General features: G+C 43.2%; 2 protein-coding genes and 2 long non-coding RNA genes across 5 annotated transcripts in view; 2 read left to right on the forward strand and 2 right to left on the reverse strand.

Annotated features, from left to right (window-relative positions):
* Positions 1-12,676, forward strand: part of LOC135510502 (uncharacterized transmembrane protein DDB_G0289901-like) — an 18,354-nt gene extending 5,678 nt beyond the window's left edge. The window contains exons 2-3 of one of the 2 annotated variants that reach the window (XM_064931496.1): positions 9,772-11,385; positions 11,683-12,676. The gene's annotated coding sequence lies outside the window, so the exon portion shown is untranslated. Of the gene's footprint in view, positions 1-9,771 lie in introns of both variants that reach the window. The other variant, XM_064931495.1, reaches the window with a different exon arrangement.
* Positions 4,089-5,357, reverse strand: LOC135509932 (uncharacterized). Its single transcript, XR_010451022.1, has 2 exons — positions 5,207-5,357; positions 4,089-4,815 (listed from the first exon to the last, which is right to left on the reverse strand). It is a non-coding gene; the product is annotated as an uncharacterized LOC135509932 (long non-coding RNA).
* On the forward strand, positions 7,517-12,676 carry LOC135510505 (uncharacterized transmembrane protein DDB_G0289901-like). The gene is made up of 2 exons (XM_064931499.1): positions 7,517-8,305; positions 8,339-12,676. The coding sequence occupies exons 1-2, from the start codon at positions 7,635-7,637 to the stop codon at positions 9,423-9,425; spliced, it is 1,758 nt and encodes a 585-aa protein (XP_064787571.1). The 5' UTR covers positions 7,517-7,634; the 3' UTR covers positions 9,426-12,676.
* A 4,417-nt stretch (positions 12,677-17,093) lies between these two features.
* Positions 17,094-18,257, reverse strand: LOC135509933 (uncharacterized). Its single transcript, XR_010451023.1, has 2 exons — positions 18,212-18,257; positions 17,094-17,820 (listed from the first exon to the last, which is right to left on the reverse strand). It is a non-coding gene; the product is annotated as an uncharacterized LOC135509933 (long non-coding RNA).
* Between the last annotated feature and the right edge of the window lie 246 nt (positions 18,258-18,503).

The raw sequence follows: 18,503 nt of genomic DNA on the forward strand, positions 1-18,503 counted from the left end.
GGTGTCAGTAATTGCCTCTTACATCAGAACACCTGACAACGCCTGGCCTTTGACCCTACCCCTCCCTCTCCAGTACCAGGGGTCAGTACAGACCCCACTGTGGCTGCAGTCCTGAGGGTCAATTCTGCTGTCTGTCTCCTGGCTGCCCTGATGGTGGACTACAGGAGGTACGACTCCTCCAGAGTCACGGTGCAAGCTGTCCCTGAGGCCCCCAGTGTCGTGCAGTTGCACTTGACTCAATGTGATGTGAATGACTGCTGATGGAAATTCAGAATCCATTAGGGATTTTTTTGTTTGTTTATTGTCTGAACTTAAAATTAATTTCATGCATGCTCAGAAATTGTTGAGACTGTCAACAAGATATGTATCGTTCGCGCATACATTTTTGATAAAAGCACCAAATTTGGAAGAGATGTAGATTTGTGTTCCTTGAAAATATTTATATCTGGCGCCACCCCATGACTTTGCACAAGTTTGCTGACAACACCACGGTTGAAGGCCTGATAACCAACAACGACGAATCAGCCTATAGGAAGGAGGTAAGTGAACTGGCATTGTGGTATTATGAACACAACCTCTCCTTCAACATCAGCAAAACTTGACTTCAGGAAGCAGAGGAGAGAACATGCCCAAATCCACATCAACAGGACTGCCATAGAGAGAGTGACGAATTCTAAGTTCCTCGGCATCCACATCACCGAGGACTTGTCATGGACCAACAACACCACCCCTACCTTGTCACAACACAACTGATTGGCTCAAACACATTAAGAAGGAAAGAAATAACCAATAACCAAGACGTGCACGCACTGACCGACTGGCAAGTGTCTTCACTGACATTTTCAACCTCTCCCTGTCCGAGTCTATAATACCAACATGTTTTAAGCAGACCACCACAGTGACTGTGCCCAATAAAACTAAGGTAACCTCCCTAATTGACTACCAACCTGTAGGACTCACGTCTGTAGCCATGAAGTGCTTTGAAAGGCTGGTCATGGCTCACATCAACACCATTATCCCAGAAACCCTAGACCCACTCCAGTTTTTATTTATCCGTTATTTTACCAGGTAAGTTGACTGAGAACACATTCTCATTTGCAGCAATGACCTGCGGAATAGTTACAGGAGAGAGGAGGGGGATGAATGAGCCAATTGTAAACTGGGGATTATTAGGTGACCGTGATTGATGGTTTGAGGGCCAGATAGGGAATTTAGCCAGGACACCGGGGTTAACACCCCTACTCTTACGAGAAGTGCAATGGGATCTTTAATGACCCTTTAATGATCCAATATACACACTGCCCCAACAGATCCACAGATGATGCAATCTCTATTGCACTCCACACTGCCTTTTCCCACCTGGACAAAAGGAACACCTATGTGAGAATGCTGCTCATTGACTACAGCTCAGCATTCAATAGTGCCTTCAAAGCTCATCAATAAGCTAAGGACCATGGAACTAAACACCTCCCTCTGCAACTGTATACTGGACTTCCTGATGGGCCACCCCAGGTAGTAAGGGTAGCTAACAAACATCCACCATGCTGATTCTCAACACAGGGGCCCCTGAGGTGTGCTTGCTCAGTCCCCTCCTGTACTCCCTGTTCACTCATGACAACACGGCCAGGCATGACTCCAACACCATCATCAAGTTTGCAGATGACACAACATTGGTAGGCCTGATCACTGACAACGACGAGACAGCCTATAGGGAGGAGGTCAGAGACCTGGCCGTGTGGTGCCAGGACAACAACTCTCAACGTGATCAAGAGAAAGGAGATGATTGTGGACTACAGGAAAAAGAGGATTGAGCACACCCCCATTATCATTGACGGTGCTGCAGTGGAGCAAGTTGAGAGCTTCAAGTTCCTTGGTGTCTAGACATCACCAACAAACTAACATGGTCCAAGCACACCAAGACAGTCTTGAAGAGGGCACGACAAAACCTATTCCCCCTCAGGAGACTGAAAATATTTGGCATGGGTCCTTAGATCCTCAAAAGGTTCTACAGCTGCACCATTGAGAGCATCCTGACGGGTTGTATTACTGTGTAATTTTAGCCTGTTGGTTTTAGATATTGTCTACACTATTCACAGAAACTATACTATCTTCTATATGTTTTCACAGATGATAGACATTCCTTTTAATGTAGTCATCACTAATCCAAATAAAGGATTAGTGTGACAGCTTTGATGTGTGACAGCTGGGATGTGTGACAGTTGTGATGTGTGACAGCTGGGATGTGTGACAGCTGGGATGTGTGACAGCTGGGATGCATCACTCTTCTAATTTCACCAAGCTGGCATTGCTTGGAATTTTGTTTGTGTTGTGTTTATAGATTTGAACAGAACTAGTGTGCATCAGTTTTTATAATGAAATAATGGTAATGGCACTAACTAATGATCGCTATTCTCTCAGGCTGACTAGAGGTTTATAACCACAGAGTGCTGAGACCAAGGTACACTGACCTGGGATCCCATTCCTTTGACTATCACCATGGCAATAGATGTCACAAGTGTAGGCAGGAGGTAGTCCCAGGTTTAGAATTGCTGAATTCATTACAGCACTAATATATATATATATATATATCTCTATAAAAAGTGTGAAGAAACCCAAAGTGCAAAATAACAAGGTACTCAGGAATTAGTGGCAGCGATTCATCTCAGGAAAACAAACAACAATGACAGACAAAGACAAATGACAAAGGGAGTATATATAGAGTGATAGAGTGGGGATTGGAGCCAGGTGTGTGTAATGATGACGAGACAAGTCCAGGGTTGATGAGTTTAGGGCGTTTGCCAGCAGCTGGTTCGGCAGCGAGTAGGCCGACGACTCCAAATGCCTGAGCTGAACAGGAGGGGGAGCCAAAGCGAAGGCTGGTGTGACAATGGAACACAAAATGGTAAGACAAAACATCAAAATTAAAAGCTGTTTTCTTGTTGAAAATATATAAATATGTGATCAAATCTGAAAGGCAATCTACAGAGAAATCAGTTACTGATTGTACAAAAATCTCTGAGTGGGGTAATATCTGATCATGTGATTGACTACACCGGATACCTGGCCATATGCTGCTGTAGCTGGCATTTCCCTGGTTGGCGCATGCTCCCTCCCCTATCAGTTGACCTATTTTAGCTTTCCATCCGTCCTCTTTGTTCTCGGATTTATCATGAGTTACACACAGATGAAAATACATCAAAGAGAAATAGTGCTCATTACCTGGTTGCCACACCAATAAAACAACTCTTTATTAAGATATCTTACAGTAACAATGACTCTTACGAACAATCTACAAATGATCCTTACCTCATACTGAGCCATGATGGAGAATGCCGGGATTCCATAGCAATCAAATGGGCCCCTAAATTTGAGAACAAACCAAAACTTTATCCCTTTGTATATCAAAACTATTGCATCATTAACATCAATATTTCATTAAATGTGTTTGTAAAAACATGAACTCTTTTGATGACCTTGTACCCAGTCTTATCTGACTTCAGCCCCATTAGTAAAGAACTTGTGTCGTCTTATGAGGACCAATAGACTAATAGATGGACATTGCATCATTGTATCTCATAGCATCTGTGAGAGCACGGGCAGTGCCATTGAGGCCATCTCCATTTTGAAGTAGTCCATTTTCTTATTTTACTACTTCTATGAGTTGGTAAACAAACTGAAAGGGTGCATACTGCCACCTGGAGGGTGTTATTTGAACAGGTACAGTATAAAGTCAAGGTTATGGAATGTTTGCTCACAAATATAATTAATTGGCTGATCCCACCTGATGACCCGGGTGGAATCATGGGGTCCTTCCTGAACCCATAAGAAGTCCCACCCAGATGACTCCTCCAAAATGGGAAAGGTCCTCAATGGTGCTTCCCATGCTAAAACAAGCTTTTGGCCACTAGAGTCCTCTATCTATCCCTATGTGAGGACCAGACCTCAGTGAACCAGGTTTCATATGGTAGCATCATGTACTTTATCATAGCATGTCAATCTGCCCAGGGGTTAAACAGGAACTTCTGTTTCCTTCTATGAATGCAAAGTTGGTCTATAATTCATATTCATTGTACAATGTTAACAAATACTCAGACATAAACACATCATTTAATATAAGATATAAATGTTATTACACCAACAGACTTAGATGGACATAGATGGACATTAGCAGTAGGACTTTAGAACGTTGATAAAAGTAAAGTAACAATTTGATAATAAAGATACTACAAAATAATATTATGCCACTTATACAATTACCTCATTCATCATTCTCAACAATACATTTCTGAAATATCTTGAATCGATTTTTGTTGATTACTGTATTACTATCTTAACATATCTTGTGAGAAGTGTATTGGATCAGATGGCTCATGGGAAGGAAAGTGAAAAATATATATGCATAAAGTCTTCAATTACCACTCCAGGTGGGTATGGAGGTCTGCCTGGGGGCAACACCAGCAGAGCAGGCTTTGTATGGTGAGCTGGTCTTCATGCACTCAGATTTGAGCTTAAGGCACACAAAACAGAACTCTTTCTCGCAACGCGGGCAGAGTAAATTCTTACAAGCGGTCATGTCATGCTCCAATAGTGCACCACAGGTGGGACAGGCACGCATGGAGGGGCAGGCAGTGACCCCATGTACCTGAGGCAAGGCAACAGTTGGACAGTTCTGCAGCAGATGCAGCCTCTGGTCAGAGTGTGGCCCCGGACATTTTAACTGGTTCAGGTTTTTAAACAATTTGGACAGTGACTTTGGGATGGCCGCGTAACCAAAGGACATCTCTGCCCTCAAGGTTTCAGGAATATCATCCAAAGCTGAGACACAACAACAACGAAAACAGTGATAAAAATGTATCCTTGGGACAAGTGGTGCATGAGAATGTACAAATGACACGGGAACAGAACGGGACAAACCTACATGAATGGAATCCAGTTTCAATGAATGCGGCCAAATTATTTACGACACAGAGACCAAGCATATACAGTATGTGATTATGTTCCCTTCAACATTCCATTCCAGATGATAAATTACATTTAATTTCATTTTAATTAGATAATAGTCAACATGATAGATATGTTCCTAATGCCTTTATATGAGGTACTTTCAAGATACAATCTACACTGTCTGGCCACAGTTGACTATACAGTTCATATATTTTTCAAAGCATTGCCTTTTAATCATAAGAGAGGCATAAAGAAGCCTTACAATTGTCATCCTGTCTGTTGACAAACTTGAGTGTCCTGTCACCGGGGTCATAGCTCTTCTCGTCTCTTTGTCTCTCTCTGTCACTGCCTCATACACACAGGACAGACTATGAGATATGACTAAGGGAGGCAGGCTTGCTTTCACTGGAAAGTCCCTTGGCCTTGTTTGTCAACATCAGTACGTTTGACTTTCGCTTTATAGCATTTACAAGAAGTCCAACCTCTTCTGCTTTCCTGTACCCAGGCACTGGAATTCCTTCCTCATGTCAGCACACAGGCACACCCTCATGTCCCTTTACACACGTACAGGCACAGCTGACTGTGGTACCATGGTTACCAGTCTGGTTAGCTATCATTCCCATCCTTGACACTCCTGTCGTGCTCTTTGGCATATGACACAGAGTACAAGGAGTGGAATGTGTTAGCTAAACTGACTGGTTCGCAGCCTTGATGAATGACAAACACTGACATTTCTACTCTTTGTCTAGTTGTAAAATAGACATTTATAGTAGAAAAGTTTGGTGCTTTCAAGCAGTGGTATATGAAATATCTTGAACTTAGATATTTCATTATCAAGCATTGTTCCCAAAACATCTCTCAGCCTGGCTTATACATTATTAATAGAAAAGTATGTGAGTTGGTGGATTCGGCTATTTCAGCCACACCCATTGCTGACAGGTGTATAGAATTGCGCACACAGCCATGCAATCTCCATAGACCTGAGACTGGGACGGAGATTTGTCTTCCAACAAGACAATGATCCAAAACATAAAGCAAAATCTACAATAGAATGGTTTAAAAATAAACATATCCAGGTGTTAGAATGGCCAAGTCAAAGTCCAGACCTGAATCCAATCGAGAATCTGTGGAAAGAACTGAAAACTGCTGTTCACAAATGCTCTCCATCCAACCTCACTGAGCTCGAGCTGTTATGCAAGGAGGAATGGGAAAAAATTTCAGTCTCTCGATGTGCAAAACTGATAGAGACATACTCCAAGCGACTTACAGCTGTAATCGCAGCAAAAGGTGGCGCTACAAAGTATTAACTTAAAGGGGGCTGAATAATTTTGCACGCCCAATTTTTCAGTTTTTGATTTGTTAAAAAAGTTTGAAATATCCAATAAATGTCGTTCCACTTCATGATTGTGTCCCACTTGTTGTTGATTCTTCACAAAAAAATACAGTTTTATATCTTTCTGTTTGAAGCCTGAAATGTGGCAAAAGGTCGCAAAGTTCTAGGGGGCCGAATACTCTCGCAAGGCACTGTATGCGTTTTGGAATGAAACTATTGAAGTTAATTTACTCAAATGTATCCAAATGCAGGTGTGATGAGAAAAAATAGAATATATTTTAATGTTGAATATATTCACCAACACAAATGCAACACTCAATATGTAATGCAGCTGCACTTTTAATTTCTCCCCCGCCCTGCCCCCCTCTTCCATATAGATTGCATTGGAACCAAACTTAAGGTAAAATGCACCCCTTTTCATCATTTTGTGTGTGTGTGCGTGTGTGTGTCCATAAAATTAGATATACTTGCCAAAGTTATGATCTTAAATCATATAATAATGCCCAATATGATTTTTTCTCACTTTAGATCACAAAGTGCTTATCTGCTTATTTATAGGACATGTAAGTTATCAAATATTACCTTTTTGATATGTTTTACTCCTCTTGTCATACAACCTAAAATATCAATATTCTTCAATTATTTTCTTATTGTTGTCTTCCCATTCTTCCATGATCTATTTACATCTGTAGCCCTAAATACAACATCATTTTTAGTTCTAGTTCTGTAGTATCAATTACTGTAAAACTGTGACACATATTGCAGGTGGATACAGACAAGAAGAGGATAAGAGGTCAGGTGGAAACAGAGAGGAAGATGGAAAGAGTGTATGTGGAAAGAAAGAAAAAGAGGGGGAGAAGAAGTTGTCAGGTGGAAACAGAGGAGACGAGGAGGGGAGCTCATGGTCAAAGAGAAGAGGAAATGAAAAGGATGCAGCTAAAAAGAGACCATGGATTGTAAATTGTATTTACTCATTCGTATCAACATTTGGACCATGGAGAAAAAGAGGAGAATATAAAATTGATGCAGATGAAAAGAAAGGAGATGGGGGCAAAAGTACAGATGGAGAGAATGGAGATGGAGGGAAGGAGAGGTCAGGTGGAAACAAAGAAAAAGATGATAAGATGTCAGGTGGAAACAGTAAGGAAGAGGATCAGAGGTCAGGTGGAAACAGTAAAGAAGAGGATAAGAAGTCAGGTGGAAACAGAGGAGAAGATGATAAGATGTCAGGTGAAAAAGTAAGGAAGAGGATCGGAGGTCAGGTGGAAACAATAGAGAGGATGATAACAGGTCCGGTGGAAACAGAGGAGAAGAAGGTGTTGAGAGGTCAGGTGGAAACAGAGAAAAAGATGATAAGATGTCAGGTGGAAACAGTAAGGAAGAGGATCAGAGGTCAGGTGGAAACAGTAAAGAAGAGGATAAGAAGTCGGGTGGAAACAGAGGAGAAGATGATAACAGGTCTGGTGGAAACAGTAGTGAGGATGATGACAGGTCAGGTGGAAACAGAGGAGGAGAAGGTTATAAGAGGTCAGGTGGAAACAGTGTAGAAGTTGATACAAGGTCAGGTGGAAACAGTGTAGAAGATGGTAAGAGGTCAGGTGGAAACAGTAGTGAGGATGATGACAGGTCAGGTGGAAACAGAGGAGGAGAAGGTTATAAGAGGTCAGGTGGAAACAGTGTAGAAGTTGATACAAGGTCAGGTGGAAACAGTGGAGAAAATGGTAAGAGGTCAGGTGGAAACAGTAGTGAGGATGATGACAGGTCAGGTGGACACAGAAGAGGAGATGGTGATAAGAGGTCAGGTGGAAACAGTGAGGTAGAGGATAAGAGGCCAGGTGGAAACAGCGGAGAATATAATAAGAGGCCAGGTGGAAACAGTAAGGAAGAGGATAAGAGGCCAGGTGGAAACAGTAAGGAAGAGGATAAGAAGTCAGGTGGAAACAGAGGAGAAGATGATAAGAGGTCAGGTGGAAACAGAGGAGAAGTTGATACAAGGTCAGGTGCAAACAGTAGTGAGGATGATGACAGGTCAGGTGGAAACAGTAGTGAGGATGATGACAGGTCCGGTGGACACAGAAGAGGAGAAGGTGATAAGAGGTCAGGTGGAAACAGTGAGGAAGAGGATAAGAGGCCAGGTGGAAACAGTAGGGAAAAGGATAAGAGGTCAGGTGGAAACAGTGATGAAGAGGATAAGAGGCCAGGTGGAAACAGTAGGGAAAAGGATAAGAGATCAGGTGGAAACAGTGGAGAAGATGGTAAGAGGTCAGGTGGAAACAGAGGAGGAGAAGGTTATAAGAGGTCAGGTGGAAACAGTAAGGTAGAGGATAAGAGGCCAGGTGGAAACAGTGGAGAAGATGGTAAGAGGTCAGGTGGAAACAGTGTTGAAGTTGATACAAGGTCAGGTGGAAACAGGTGTGATGTCAGGTCCGGTGGACACAGAAGTGGAGAAGGTGATAAGAGGTCAGGTGGAAATAGAGGAGAAGATGATACAAGGTCAGATGGAAACAGTAGTGAGGATGATGACAGGTCCAGTGGAAACAGAAGAGGAGAAGATGATAAGAGGTCAGGTGTAAACAGTGAGGAAAAGGATAAGAGGTCAGGTGGAAACAGTGGAGAAGATGGTAAGAGGTCAGGTGGAAACAGTGAGGAAGAGGATAAGAGGCCAGGTGGAAACAGTAGGGAAGAGGATAAGAAGTCAGGTGGAAACAGAGACGAAGATGAGAAGAGGTTAGGTGGAAACAGTGTAGAAGTTGATACAAGGTCAGGTGGAAACAGTAGTGAGGATGATGACAGGCCCGGTGGACACAGAAAAGGAGAAGGTGATAAGAGGTCAGGTGGAAACAGTGAGGAAGAGGATAAGAGGCCACGTGGAAACAGTGAGGAAAAGGATAAGAGGTCAGGTGGAAACAGTAGTGAGGATGAAAATAGGTCTGGTGGAAACATTGAAGAAGAAAAGAGGTCCGGTGGAAATGGTAGAGAGGATGATAACAGGTCCGGTGGAAACAGAGGAGGAGAAGGTGTTGAGAGGTCAGGTGGAAACAGTAAAGAAGAGGATCAGAGGTCAGGTGGAAACAGGGGAGAAATGATACAAGGTCAGGTGGAAACAGAGGAGGAAAAGGTTATAAGAGGTCAGGTGGAAACAGTGTAGAAGTTGATGACAGGTCCGGTGGACACAGAAGAGGAGATGGTGATAAGAGGTCAGGTGGAAACAGTAAGGTAGAAGATAAGAGGCCAGGTGGAAACAGTGGAGAAGATAATAAGAGGTCAGGTGGAAACAGTGTAGAGGATGATACAAGGTCAGGTGGAAACAGTAGTGAGGATGATGACAGGTCCGGTGGAAACATAAGAGGAGGAGGTAAGAGGTCAGGTGGAAACAGAGGAGGAGAAGGTTATAAGAGGTCAGGTGGAAACAGTGTAGAAGTTGATACAAGGTCAGGTGGAAACACGTGTGATGACAGGTCCGGTGGACACAGAAGTGGAGAAGGTGATAAGAGGTCAGGTGGAAACACTGAGGAAGAGGACAAGAGGCCAAGTGGAAACAGAGGAGAAGATGATACAAGGCCAGATGGAAACAGTGAGAAAAAGGATAAGAGGTCAGGTGGAAACAGTGGAGAAGATGGTAAGAGGCCAGGTGGAAACAGTGAGGAAGAGGATAAGAGGCCAGGTGGAAACAGTAGGGAAGAGGATAAGAAGTCAGGTGGAAACAGAGAAGAAGATGATAAGAGGTTAGGTGGAAACAGTGTAGAGGATGATACAAGGTCAGGTGGAAACAGTAGTGAGGATGATGACAGGTCCGGTGGAAACATAAGAGGAGGAGGTAAGAGGTCAGGTGGAAACAGAGGAGGAGAAGGTTATAAGAGGTCAGGTGGAAACAGTGTAGAAGTTGATACAAGGTCAGGTGGAAACACGTGTGATGACAGGTCCGGTGGACACAGAAGTGGAGAAGGTGATAAGAGGTCAGGTGGAAACACTGAGGAAGAGGACAAGAGGCCAAGTGGAAACAGAGGAGAAGATGATACAAGGCCAGATGGAAACAGTGAGTAAAAGGATAAGAGGTCAGGTGGAAACAGTGGAGAAGATGGTAAGAGGCCAGGTGGAAACAGTGAGGAAGAGGATAAGAGGCCAGGTGGAAACAGTAGGGAAGAGGATAAGAAGTCAGGTGGAAACAGAGAAGAAGATGATAAGAGGTTAGGTGGAAACAGTGTAGAAGTTGATACAAGGTCAGGTGGAAACAGTAGTGAGGATGATGACAGGTCCGGTGGACACAGAAGAGGAGAAGGTGATAAGAGGTCAGGTGGAAACAGTGAGGAGGAGGATAAGAGGCCAGGTGGAAACAGTGAGGAAAAGGATAAGAGGTCAGGTGGAAACAGTGGAGAAGATGGTAAGAGGTCAGGTGGAAACAGAAAGGGAGAAGGTTATAAGAGGTCAGGTGGAAACAGTGTAGAAGTTGATTACAGGTCTGGTGGATACAGAAGAGGAGAAGGTGATAAGAGGTCAGGTGTAAACAGTAAGGTAGAGGATAAGAGTCCAGGTGGAAACAGTGGAGAAGATAATAAGAGGTCAGGTGGAAACAGTGTAGAGGATGATACAAGGTCAGGTGGAACCAGTAGTGAGGATGATGACAGGTCCGGTGGAAACATAAGAGGAGAAGGTGATAAGAGCTCAGGTGGAAACAGTGTAGAAGTTGATGACAGGTCCAGTGGACACAGAGGTGGAAACAGAAGAGGAGAAGGTGATAAGAGGTCAGGTGGAAACAGTGAGGTAGAGGATAAGAGGCCAGTTGGAAACAGTGGAGAAGGTTATAAGAGGTCAGGTGGAAACAGTGAGGTAGAGGATAAGAGGTCAGGTGGAAACAGTGAATAAGATGGTAAGAGGCCAGGTGGAAACAGTGAGGAAGAGGATAACAGGCCAGGTGGAAACAGTGAGGAAAAGGATAAGAGGTAAGGTGGAAACAGTTGAGAAAATGGTAAGAGGTCAGGTGGAAACAGTGTAGAAGTTGATGACAGGTCCGGTGGACACAGAAGAGGAGAAGGTGATAAGAGGTCAGGTGGAAACAGTGAGGTAGAGGATAAGAGGCCAGGTGGAAACAGTGGAGAAGGTTATAAGAGGTCAGGTGGAAACAGTGAGGTAGAGGATAAGAGGTCAGGTGGAAACAGTGAATAAGATGGTAAGAGGCCAGGTGGAAACAGTGGAGAAGATGGTAAGAGGCCAGGTGGACACAGTGGAGAAGATGGTAAGAGGCCAGGTGGAAACAGTGGAGAAGATAATAAGAGGTCAGGTGGAAACAGTGTAGAGGATGATACAATGTCAGGTGGAAACGGTAGTGAGGATGATGACAGGTCCTCTGGAAACTTAAGAGGAGAAGGTAAGAGGTCAGGTGGAAACAGTGTAGAAGTTGATACAAGGTCAGGTGGAAACAGGTGTGATGACAGGTCCGGTGGACACAGAAGAGGAGAAGGTGATAAGAGGTCAGGTGGAAACAGTCAGGAAGAGGATTAGAGGTCATGTGGAAACAGAGGAGAAGATAATAAGAGGTAAGGTGGAAACACTGAGGAAGAGGATAAGAGGCCAGGTGGAAACAGTGGAGGAGATGATAAGAGGTCAGGTGGAAACGGAGGAGAAGATGATACAAGGTCAGATGGAAACAGTAGTGAGGATGATGACAGGTCCGGTGGAAACAGTAAGACATAGGATAAGAGGTCAGGTGGAAACAGTGAAGAAGATAATGAGAGGTCAGGTGGAAACAGATGAGAAGATGATAAGTGGTCAGCTGGAAACAGAGGAGAAGATGATATTATGTCAGGTGGAAACAGTAGAGAAGAAGGTGATAAGAGTTCCGGTGGAAACTGATGGGGGAGAAGGGGTTTAGAGGTCAGGTGGAAACAGTAATGAAGAGGATAAGAGGTCAGGTGGAAACAGAGGAGAAGATAAGAGGTCTTTTTGGGGGAAACTTTCTGCAGTTTTGTGGAAAATTTTAGACAAACTCAATAATGTGACACAAAATGTTGCCAGAAGTTTGGAAATGTTTGCCACTAGTGGTGAATCTGCGGCAAACCTTTGGCACCGGTAATATGTATTGCCACTAGTAGCAAACAGTTCGCCACAGTTTATTTTCTTGCAAACAATTCTCTTAAGATTCTATTTGATTCTGTGGCAAACATGTGGCAACAATATTTATTGCCTTGCCACTAGTGGCAAACAGTTTACCAGAAGCCATTTCGGGTGAGCACACGAGTTCCAAGACCAGGAATCGTTGATGACCAATCATGGGGTTTACAAAAATAGTTTGGAAAATGGAAACCAAGTTATCTAGCACGCTACCTACCAAAGTTTGCCGCAACAAATTCCTTTTTGTTACGTTAATTAAACTTCCTAATAAACTTTAAAATTTTTAGCTGATTATTATCACTGAGAAGAATATGAATGTCATACAGTCAATGGCTCTGTATTTCTACATTGTTTAGAGGTCTACTTTAAGCATGAGACACATTTCAGCCAGCTTCCTGTTACAGTATTACTACATCCCATACATCCAGTACTGCCATTTGATGTACACCTTGATCTGAAATACCAGTTTTGACATGACAATGAACACATGGCTAAACACACAAACATATCTGGTACCAGGCTAGTCTACCACTGAGTAAATAAGAAACACTCTTTCCACAACAGAAGGAAGAAGAGGTCGCCAGATTATATATAATGCTGCTCCATATTGAATGACTTGCTAGGTGTCAGTAATTGCCTCTTACATCAGAACACCTGACAACGCCTGGCCTTTGACCCTACCCCTCCCTCTCCAGTACCAGGGGTCAGTACAGACCCCACTGTGGCTGCAGTCCTGAGGGTCAATTCTGCTGTCTGTCTCCTGGCTGCCCTGATGGTGGACTACAGGAGGTACGACTCCTCCAGAGTCACGGTGCAAGCTGTCCCTGAGGCCCCCAGTGTCGTGCAGTTGCACTTGACTCAATGTGATGTGAATGACTGCTGATGGAAATTCAGAATCCATTAGGGATTTTTTTGTTTGTTTATTGTCTGAACTTAAAATTAATTTCATGCATGCTCAGAAATTGTTGAGACTGTCAACAAGATATGTATCGTTCGCGCATACATTTTTGATAAAAGCACCAAATTTGGAAGAGATGTAGATTTGTGTTCCTTGAAAATATTTATATCTGGCGCCACCCCATGACTTTGCACAAGTTTGCTGACAACACCACGGTTGAAGGCCTGATAACCAACAACGACGAATCAGCCTATAGGAAGGAGGTAAGTGAACTGGCATTGTGGTATTATGAACACAACCTCTCCTTCAACATCAGCAAAACTTGACTTCAGGAAGCAGAGGAGAGAACATGCCCAAATCCACATCAACAGGACTGCCATAGAGAGAGTGACGAATTCTAAGTTCCTCGGCATCCACATCACCGAGGACTTGTCATGGACCAACAACACCACCCCTACCTTGTCACAACACAACTGATTGGCTCAAACACATTAAGAAGGAAAGAAATAACCAATAACCAAGACGTGCACGCACTGACCGACTGGCAAGTGTCTTCACTGACATTTTCAACCTCTCCCTGTCCGAGTCTATAATACCAACATGTTTTAAGCAGACCACCACAGTGACTGTGCCCAATAAAACTAAGGTAACCTCCCTAATTGACTACCAACCTGTAGGACTCACGTCTGTAGCCATGAAGTGCTTTGAAAGGCTGGTCATGGCTCACATCAACACCATTATCCCAGAAACCCTAGACCCACTCCAGTTTTTATTTATCCGTTATTTTACCAGGTAAGTTGACTGAGAACACATTCTCATTTGCAGCAATGACCTGCGGAATAGTTACAGGAGAGAGGAGGGGATGAATGAGCCAATTGTAAACTGGGGATTATTAGGTGACCGTGATTGATGGTTTGAGGGCCAGATAGGGAATTTAGCCAGGACACCGGGGTTAACACCCCTACTCTTACGAGAAGTGCAATGGGATCTTTAATGACCCTTTAATGATCCAATATACACACTGCCCCAACAGATCCACAGATGATGCAATCTCTATTGCACTCCACACTGCCTTTTCCCACCTGGACAAAAGGAACACCTATGTGAGAATGCTGCTCATTGACTACAGCTCAGCATTCAATAGTGCCTTCAAAGCTCATCAATAAGCTAAGGACCATGGAACTAAACACCTCCCTCTGCAACTGTATACTGGACTTCCTGATGGGCCACCCCAGGTAGTAAGGGTAGATAACAAACATCCACCATGCTGATTCTCAACACAGGGGCCCCTGAGGTGTGCTTGCTCAGTCCCCTCCTGTACTCCCTGTTCACTCATGACAACACGGCCAGGCATGACTCCAACACCATCATCAAGTTTGCAGATGACACAACATTGGTAGGCCTGATCACTGACAACGACGAGACAGCCTATAGGGAGGAGGTCAGAGACCTGGCCGTGTGGTGCCAGGACAACAACTCTCAACGTGATCAAGAGAAAGGAGATGATTGTGGACTACAGGAAAAAGAGGATTGAGCACACCCCCATTATCATTGACGGTGCTGCAGTGGAGCAAGTTGAGAGCTTCAAGTTCCTTGGTGTCTAGACATCACCAACAAACTAACATGGTCCAAGCACACCAAGACAGTCTTGAAGAGGGCACGACAAAACCTATTCCCCCTCAGGAGACTGAAAATATTTGGCATGGGTCCTTAGATCCTCAAAAGGTTCTACAGCTGCACCATTGAGAGCATCCTGACGGGTTGTATTACTGTGTAATTTTAGCCTGTTGGTTTTAGATATTGTCTACACTATTCACAGAAACTATACTATCTTCTATATGTTTTCACAGATGATAGACATTCCTTTTAATGTAGTCATCACTAATCCAAATAAAGGATTAGTGTGACAGCTTTGATGTGTGACAGCTGGGATGTGTGACAGTTGTGATGTGTGACAGCTGGGATGTGTGACAGCTGGGATGTGTGACAGCTGGGATGCATCACTCTTCTAATTTCACCAAGCTGGCATTGCTTGGAATTTTGTTTGTGTTGTGTTTATAGATTTGAACAGAACTAGTGTGCATCAGTTTTTATAATGAAATAATGGTAATGGCACTAACTAATGATCGCTATTCTCTCAGGCTGACTAGAGGTTTATAACCACAGAGTGCTGAGACCAAGGTACACTGACCTGGGATCCCATTCCTTTGACTATCACCATGGCAATAGATGTCACAAGTGTAGGCAGGAGGTAGTCCCAGGTTTAGAATTGCTGAATTCATTACAGCACTAATATATATATATATATATCTCTATAAAAAGTGTGAAGAAACCCAAAGTGCAAAATAACAAGGTACTCAGGAATTAGTGGCAGCGATTCATCTCAGGAAAACAAACAACAATGACAGACAAAGACAAATGACAAAGGGAGTATATATAGAGTGATAGAGTGGGGATTGGAGCCAGGTGTGTGTAATGATGACGAGACAAGTCCAGGGTTGATGAGTTTAGGGCGTTTGCCAGCAGCTGGTTCGGCAGCGAGTAGGCCGACGACTCCAAATGCCTGAGCTGAACAGGAGGGGGAGCCAAAGCGAAGGCTGGTGTGACAATGGAACACAAAATGGTAAGACAAAACATCAAAATTAAAAGCTGTTTTCTTGTTGAAAATATATAAATACGTGATCAAATCTGAAAGGCAATCTACAGAGAAATCAGTTACTGATTGTACAAAAATCTCTGAGTGGGGTAATATCTGATCATGTGATTGACTACACCGGATACCTGGCCATATGCTGCTGTAGCTGGCATTTCCCTGGTTGGCGCATGCTCCCTCCCCTATCAGTTGACCTATTTTAGCTTTCCATCCGTCCTCTTTGTTCTCGGATTTATCATGAGTTACACACAGATGAAAATACATCAAAGAGAAATAGTGCTCATTACCTGGTTGCCACACCAATAAAACAACTCTTTATTAAGATATCTTACAGTAACAATGACTCTTACGAACAATCTACAAATGATCCTTACCTCATACTGAGCCATGATGGAGAATGCCGGGATTCCATAGCAATCAAATGGGCCCCTAAATTTGAGAACAAACCAAAACTTTATCCCTTTGTATATCAAAACTATTGCATCATTAACATCAATATTTCATTAAATGTGTTTGTAAAAACATGAACTCTTTTGATGACCTTGTACCCAGTCTTATCTGACTTCAGCCCCATTAGTAAAGAACTTGTGTCGTCTTATGAGGACCAATAGACTAATAGATGGACATTGCATCATTGTATCTCATAGCATCTGTGAGAGCACGGGCAGTGCCATTGAGGCCATCTCCATTTTGAAGTAGTCCATTTTCTTATTTTACTACTTCTATGAGTTGGTAAACAAACTGAAAGGGTGCATACTGCCACCTGGAGGGTGTTATTTGAACAGGTACAGTATAAAGTCAAGGTTATGGAATGTTTGCTCACAAATATAATTAATTGGCTGATCCCACCTGATGACCCGGGTGGAATCATGGGGTCCTTCCTGAACCCATAAGAAGTCCCACCCAGATGACTCCTCCAAAATGGGAAAGGTCCTCAATGGTGCTTCCCATGCTAAAACAAGCTTTTGGCCACTAGAGTCCTCTATCTATCCCTATGTGAGGACCAGACCTCAGTGAACCAGGTTTCATATGGTAGCATCATGTACTTTATCATAGCATGTCAATCTGCCCAGGGGGTTAAACAGGAACTTCTGTTTCCTTCTATGAATGCAAAGTTGGTCTATAATTCATATTCATTGTACAATGTTAACAAATACTCAGACATAAACACATCATTTAATATAAGATATAAATGTTATTACACCAACAGACTTAGATGGACATAGATGGACATTAGCAGTAGGACTTTAGAACGTTGATAAAAGTAAAGTAACAATTTGATAATAAAGATACTACAAAATAATATTATGCCACTTATACAATTACCTCATTCATCATTCTCAACAATACATTTCTGAAATATCTTGAATCGATTTTTGTTGATTACTGTATTACTATCTTAACATATCTTGTGAGAAGTGTATTGGATCAGATGGCTCATGGGAAGGAAAGTGAAAAATATATATGCATAAAGTCTTCAATTACCACTCCAGGTGGGTATGGAGGTCTGCCTGGGGGCAACACCAGCAGAGCAGGCTTTGTATGGTGAGCTGGTCTTCATGCACTCAGATTTGAGCTTAAGGCACACAAAACAGAACTCTTTCTCGCAACGCGGGCAGAGTAAATTCTTACAAGCGGTCATGTCATGCTCCAATAGTGCACCACAGGTGGGACAGGCACGCATGGAGGGGCAGGCAGTGACCCCATGTACCTGAGGCAAGGCAACAGTTGGACAGTTCTGCAGCAGATGCAGCCTCTGGTCAGAGTGTGGCCCCGGACATTTTAACTGGTTCAGGTTTTTAAACAATTTGGACAGTGACTTTGGGATGGCCGCGTAACCAAAGGACATCTCTGCCCTCAAGGTTTCAGGAATATCATCCAAAGCTGAGACACAACAACAACGAAAACAGTGATAAAAATGTATCCTTGGGACAAGTGGTGCATGAGAATGTACAAATGACACGGGAACAGAACGGGACAAACCTACATGAATGGAATCCAGTTTCAATGAATGCGGCCAAATTATTTACGACACAGAGACCAAGCATATACAGTATGTGATTATGTTCCCTTCAACATTCCATTCCAGATGATAAATTACATTTAATTTCATTTTAATTAGATAATAGTCAACATGATAGATATGTTCCTAATGCCTTTATATGAGGTACTTTCAAGATACAATCTACACTGTCTGGCCACAGTTGACTATACAGTTCATATATTTTTCAAAGCATTGCCTTTTAATCATAAGAGAGGCATAAAGAAGCCTTACAATTGTCATCCTGTCTGTTGACAAACTTGAGTGTCCTGTCACCGGGTCATAGCTCTTCTCGTCTCTTTGTCTCTCTCTGTCACTGCCTCATACACACAGGACAGACTATGAGATATGACTAAGGGAGGCAGGCTTGCTTTCACTGGAAAGTCCCTTGGCCTTGTTTGTCAACATCAGTACGTTTGACTTTCGCTTTATAGCATTTACAAGAAGTCCAACCTCTTCTGCTTTCCTGTACCCAGGCACTGGAATTCCTTCCTCATGTCAGCACACAGGCACACCCTCATGTCCC

Source organism: Oncorhynchus masou, chromosome 23, assembly GCF_036934945.1.
Source record: "Oncorhynchus masou masou isolate Uvic2021 chromosome 23, UVic_Omas_1.1, whole genome shotgun sequence".
Lineage (NCBI taxonomy): Eukaryota > Metazoa > Chordata > Actinopteri > Salmoniformes > Salmonidae > Oncorhynchus > Oncorhynchus masou.